The sequence below is a fragment of the Photinus pyralis genome, unplaced genomic scaffold, assembly GCF_008802855.1.
Source record: "Photinus pyralis isolate 1611_PpyrPB1 unplaced genomic scaffold, Ppyr1.3 Ppyr1.4_LG1, whole genome shotgun sequence".
NCBI classification, from domain to species: Eukaryota; Metazoa; Arthropoda; class Insecta; order Coleoptera; family Lampyridae; genus Photinus; species Photinus pyralis.
Genome location: NW_022170249.1, coordinates 66,949,708 through 66,956,182, shown reverse-complemented (window position 1 = coordinate 66,956,182; position 6,475 = coordinate 66,949,708). Strand labels below are relative to the sequence as shown.

Here is a 6,475-nt window from a genome sequence, read left to right as displayed (position 1 = left end):
TTTTAGAAAAACGAGTCGTGTTAGTTTGCGCGCCTACCGGCAAAGCGGCACATAATATCGACGGCTCCACACTGCACAGTAGTTTACATCTGCCCGTCAATCAGTTGGTTGGACCGCTGGTACCGTTAAGCGCAAACATGCTTAATACTGTGCAGTGTGAGTTGCGCCACGTTAAACTGCTTATCATTGACGAAATTTCTATGGTTGGGGGAAAAATGTTGAATAATATTGGATTACGATTACAACAAATTTTCGGCAACGAAAGAGATTTTGGAGGAGTTTCAATAGTTGCTTTCGGCGATCTGCGCCAGCTGCCTCCGGTCGGAGACGGCTATCTTTTTCACACGCCGACCTGTAAAAAAGTATCCAATTATGGCGACATAGTCGACAATTTTCTGTGGTGTCGTTTTAAGCATGTGTGTTACGAGTCATCCGAATGAGGGTAACTAACGTGTTATCCGTTTTTCAGATACTACGAATTGACGGAGGTCATGAGACAGAAGGACGATCGTCGTTTTGCAGAGGCCCTCAACAACATGGCCAAGGACGTAAAATTGTTCGATAGTCGACATATCGGCGAAACATTCGACGCGTCCGTCATACCTCGACGGGCCATCTGTTTGTTACGAACGAATGCCTCCGTGGAAAAATTCAACCAGGAGCGGCTGAAACTGTACGTGGAGGACGTTTACCTATCCGAGGCGCAAGACTCGATGAAAGCCGGCGTTAGTGTGACCGACCGGTTGAAACGCCAGTTTCTGAACGCGGTCGCGCGGTTGCCGACCGGACAATGCTTTGGACTGGCGCGTCGCGTTCCCTTGCACGTCGGAGCGCGGTACATGATAACGGTCAACGTCGACGTCTCGGATGGATTGGTAAACGGGGCGTGTGGAGGGCAATAGAGAGGGGAAACGACGATACAACAATCGCACTCGTCGGGGCGACCGTTTTTGGTCATCACAAACCAATCGTCGTAAATATTTACGAAGATGAGGCGACGGATCGCGTGCACGTATTGTCCTGCAACAATTTCGATCCGGAAAACGTTTCCCTATTGGTAGGTGACGAAGATGTACACTTTCGTGCGTTGGCCATCGTATACCATCAGGGCGCGACGTGTTGCAGCGGTCATTATTATGCGGACGTTAGAAATCGCGATTTACACCGATGGATAAGATACGACGACGATCGTGTCCGTGTCCTGGATGGCTTGGAACCGTCGCTATCCAATTGCACGATGATGTTCTTGGAACGGAGTTAATGTGTTTGGTGCGATATCGTTCGTTCTGTGACTTTTAACATTTAGACGTGTTTGGTTCGCGCTTCGGGGACGCGTTTGTTCGTTTAACAATTTTTGTAAACAGTTTTGTTCGTATATGTGTTTCCTACGCGTTTCGGGACACACATTTGTACCATAAACCCATGTGTTGTTCGTTTGACAATTATTGTAACATTTTGTAAACTTTTAATATCCTGTTTGTGACTTTTACGGCTACGTCAGGGTTTTCGCCCCGAAGAAGGTTTCCCTGGCATAGTTCGACTGTGTGCGTAATATATTTTATATGGTTTCGACTTCTCTTACGCACAAAAAAATTACGTGTTTTATTTCCGACTGACTGTGAGAAAGACAGACTGTGCGCGAGCGACTGCGAGAGACCGACTGTGCGCGATAGACATTCCAACATAGTGAAAGTGTCCGTTTTACAAACGACCGATGATCAGTCCCGACGCTCAGTCCTAATGAGCAAAGGTCCTTCCTTCCTTTATTTTAAATATACCTACCATCAGACAAACAGACCAAATACGCAAACAGTGGGGGCCCTGTATCATCAGAACTGACCGCCAGGACTGATCTGATCAGTCGTCGTCTGTGAAACGGAACACGAACAAAATAATGCCAACTAAATTTTTTTTTTAAATTTTTCCATTTAAGTCAAACGACAGTTGGACGTAAAAGTCGTATTGTTGTTATTACGACTTTTACTTCCTCTAAACGATCAAGTTCGGTCGACTTTCCCACGCGTCCGTCGACGGTAGGCCGACGGGCGTCGGTCCGAAGACCTCGCTAAATCGTTCGATCGGTAGTAGCGACGGGCGGGGTGTACAAAGGGCAGGGACGTAATCAACGCGAGCTTATGACTCGCGCTTACTGGGAATTCCTCGTTCATGGGGAAGAATTTCAAGCCCCAATCCCTAGCACGAAGGAGTTTCAGCGGATAACCCGGGCCTCTCGGCCGAGGGCTATCTGCGCACACGCTGATTCCTTCAGTGTAGCGCGCGTGCGGCCCAGGACATCTAAGGGCATCACAGACCTGTTATTGCTCTCTATAGCGCGGCTTCACTCCGGTCCTGCCGCTGAAACGGCAACAATATTTCGTAGTCTACGGCGAAAGTAGAAACGATAAACATCGCTGCTGGCGCAAAGCGGAGAACTTTCTGCAAAGCTGGATCGTCTTTTAAAAGACGTCGAGCCGCGGGGCGAATTGTTCAAATTGGTTTGAAACACTTCGCGAGAAGCTCGAAGTACGTATCTGCCGTCTCTCGACGAACAGACCCAGTACCATAATATAGTTGATCGACATTCAGGGTAACTCGGCGGGTGGTTACGCGTATCCGTCCGCTCTCCGTACGTTGAAAACCGAGCGCGCGCCTCGAATAGCAGCGCGGCCGCTGCAATGAAAACGATACATATAAATCACGCCGATTACACAGATTAGACAGCGGAGACTTACACGGGCCGGGCGGCGGTATTAGAGGAAGCGGAGAGGGCATCGGAGTTTCGTACTTCAGCGTGATTTAAAAAGGAGTCGGAGCGTAACGCGGCCGCGCTGGGAGATTCGTGCATCTATCGCGCGGCGGTATTAGTGGAAGCGGAGAGGGCATCGGAGTTTCGTACTTTGGCGGTTCTATTTACGGTACGCGGCCGCGTTGGGAAAAATTGGATTTTTTGAACGCGATTTTCCTTATTTAAACACTATTTAAGGAACAAAGTGTCGGATTAAAGTACTCCGTACAGCGGCCCGCCATGGCATGGAACGTAATAAATTATCAAGGATTGTGTCGGTATCAAGGAGGGTAACAGTCGCCAATGGTTTGCGGTCTATTGCGTTTAAGGGAGACTCGCCCTTTCGCGAGCACCGCTGAATTGAGGCTGTCCGAGCGCGCCGCATTCGAGAACCGCCGAGTTCCCCTGAAATGTCAAACCGTCAACGGCCGCTAGCTCGGCGCCCCTACGGATGCGTGGCGTCGCCGAGTGTCGTGGAGGGTAGAAAATGACCACGGTTGCGACCGTAGAAGCGACGGCAGCGGATCTCGAAGTTTCGCCGTCTTCTGCATTTCAGGGGAACTCGGCGGGTTATCGCGAGCACCGCTGAATTGAGGCCGTCCGAGCGCGCCGCATTCGGGACCCGCCGAGTTCCCCTAAAATGACAAACCGTCAACGGCCGCTAGCTCGGCGTCCCTTCGGGTGCGCGGCGTCGCCGAGTGTCGTGGAGGGTAGAAAATGACCACGGTTGCGACCGTAGAAGCGACGGCAGCGGATCTCGAAGTTTCGCCGTCTTCTGCATTTCAGGGGAACTCGGCGGGTTATCGCGAGCACCGCTGAATTGAGGCCGCCCCATAACTTTTGATTGAGGGGCCTGATCGAAAAAGTACGAATCGTTTTGGATTCTACGCACCAAAATTAGTGGGAAAAAGTGTTTTCCCGAGAAATTTTGGAGCAGTCGATTCTTGGTAAAAAAAGGAAGGTATAACACTTGCTTTTTTTGAGGCCGGAAAAAAAAATTGTCCGGGATCGACCGGGAAAAAACATTTTCTTATAGAATTTGGCCCGTAGAATCCATAATTTGAAACAGTTCCAAGATTGGACTGCTAGATCAAAAGTTACAGCCCTTTGAACTTTTTATATATATATATATATATATATAGGGGAGAGTCGGATAACCGTGCGCAGCGGCAAATGGTGCGCATCATATTATTTGAATCGTCCTTTGTTTTCACGAAGTGAAACATATAGCGACATCTTCTAGGTATTACATGAACTACAGGTAAAATTCGCGCTATTTTTGAGGTAAACACGCCTACTATATTGTCTGAAGGTTAAGTCAACTGATTTACTGTAATTTTCGTGCTTGTGTAATTAAGTGTTACCTTTGTAAATTAGGACGTTTTTGCTTCGGTAAGTATAGCAAGCTATGCAATACGGATCTGATTATTATTGTAGCATGCTATTTATGGTAAATCATTTGTAGTTTTGTTTTGGTGAATTTTTATAAATATTTTGTAGATGTCGGCTAATGGTGCGCGATGCGCACAATTATCCGACTTTAAAATGTTTCATGTTCTATTGGTATTTATCTTCACACAGATGCCAAAATATACCCGAAAATCCAATAAAGCCTCCTGGGACGCTAGTCAAATGAGAAAAGCCTTATTGTTTATTACAAATGGTGGGACAATTAGAGAAGCAGGTAGAAAATTTGGAATTCCGGAATCAACTATTCGGAAGAGGAAGAAAGACTATGATGGAGGACTTGATGTTACGGGGCCTCAAATGGGACGGCATCCTATTTTTTCAGTGGACCAGGAAAAGAGTTTGACTAGTCACGTAATAAAAATGGCAAAGCTCTTTTATGGTGTATCAAAAACACAACTTCGTAAGTTAGCGTATTCCTATGCACTGTCTAATAACATTCCAAACAACTTTAATGCTACAACTAAAATGGCGGGAAAAGATTGGTACTATCACTTTTTAAAAAGGAACAAGGTAATATCACTACGAAAACCAGAACCCACAAGCATCAACCGAATATCTGCATTCAACGAGACGCAGGTTAATCAATTCTTCCAAAACTTAAAAAAGCTCTACGAAAAATATCACTTTAGTAATGAAAAGATTTTCAACGTTGATGAAACTGGCATTTCGACGATGCAAAAACCGTCTAAACGCGTTGGTCCCAAAGGAATCAAGCAGTTTGGAGCAAAAACTTCTGCTGAAAGGGGAAAAACCGTTACGGTAATTTGTTGCTTTAATGCTGCTGGTACATGCTATGTGCCCCCGATGTTTATTTTTCCCCGCACTCGCACCACTACCTTGGAAAAAAACGGACCACCTAATGCAAAATACAGTTGCTCAAAATCTGGTTGGAGTAATGAACAATTGTTTTACGAATGGCTCCAGCATTTTATAGACATTGTCAAACCTTCCAAAGATCATCCTGTGCTAATTATTCTAGACAATCACTCCAGCCATATTTCCATAGCAATTTATGAATGTTGTAAGCAGAATGGGATAGTACTACTCACTATTCCGCCACATACATCCCATCGCTTACAACCTTTGGATCTAACATTTTATGGCCCACTTAAAGCAGCATTTTACCGGCAGTGTGACAACTATCTTTTACATTTTGAAAGAATCACACCATATGATTTGGCGGAACTCTTTCATAAAGCTTACAGTCAAGTTGCCACTATGGACAAAGCCCAGTCAGGATTTAAAACACCAGGAATATGGCCTTTCGACTCCGAAAAATTCACAAAGGAAGACTTTCTGGCATCTAATCACCATACGCCGACAGTAACAATAGACGAAGAGCCTCAAAACGATCCTGACATGCGGACTACAACTCCTGAGCCAAGTATTTCCGAAGTTTTCCAGGAAGGTGAACCTAGTACAAGCACTGCAGTTGTGAATGAAATTGCTATTAAAAGTGGTTCTGGTTTGCCCCAGCCTGAAGTTTCATTTGAAGATTTGAATCCAATTCCCACTCCATCTACAAGTAAAATACAACGTCGGAAGAAGCAAAAGTCTGAAATTTTAACGGAAACGCCCAATAAACAAGTTTTGATAGTCTGTGAGGAAAAAAGAAACAAGAGATCGGTAGCTTTTCAAGAAAAATTAAAACGGAAGTCAAAAAAAGGTAAATCTAGTTTGAAACATCCCGCGAAAAATAAACAGAATTTTAAAAGAAACCTTTTCCAAGAAAGTGAGCCTGATGAATCGATTTCAGAGAGCGAGTTATGTGATGATGATGAACTGGATGATATGGATGGCGATTCTGAAGACCGATGTTTGATTTGTGATGATTCAAGCAAAAAAGATGAATATTGGTTTCGTTGCATATTGTGTTCCAGATGGGCGCATGAGCTTTGTAGTGGTGTCGATTCCGCAGAAGGTTACGTTTGTGACTTTTGCGACCGTTAGGTGACATTTCAAAGGTCATAGAATGTTTCAGTAAAATAAAATGTACCTCGTATTGATTATACACCTTCCTCTTAATGTTTTTCTACTTGCGCACAATTACCCCACCTGGTGCGCACAATTAACCGCATAGGGCGGATAATCATGCGCAGTGCCACTTTTCCTCTTATTTTTTCCCTATCATCAACATGAATATTTAAATCATTTTTGATTGATTTGGGAATAACCAACATAACAGAGAACAATACTACCAAATTTAAGAGTTGTATTTAC

At 45.0% G+C, this 6,475-nt stretch overlaps 1 protein-coding gene across 1 annotated transcript; it reads left to right on the top strand.

The window, feature by feature from the left end:
• The first annotated feature begins 4,720 nt into the window (after positions 1–4,720).
• LOC116166154 lies at positions 4,721–6,205 on the top strand. Its single transcript, XM_031481017.1, has one exon. The coding sequence runs from the start codon at positions 4,721–4,723 to the stop codon at positions 6,203–6,205; it is 1,485 nt and encodes a 494-aa protein (XP_031336877.1).
• Positions 6,206–6,475: the final 270 nt, after the last annotated feature.

Coding starts and splice junctions, on each gene's coding strand:
- LOC116166154 (XM_031481017.1), top strand. CDS start 4,721: ATGGCGGGAAAAGATTGGTACTATCACTTTTTAAAAAGGAACAAGGTA.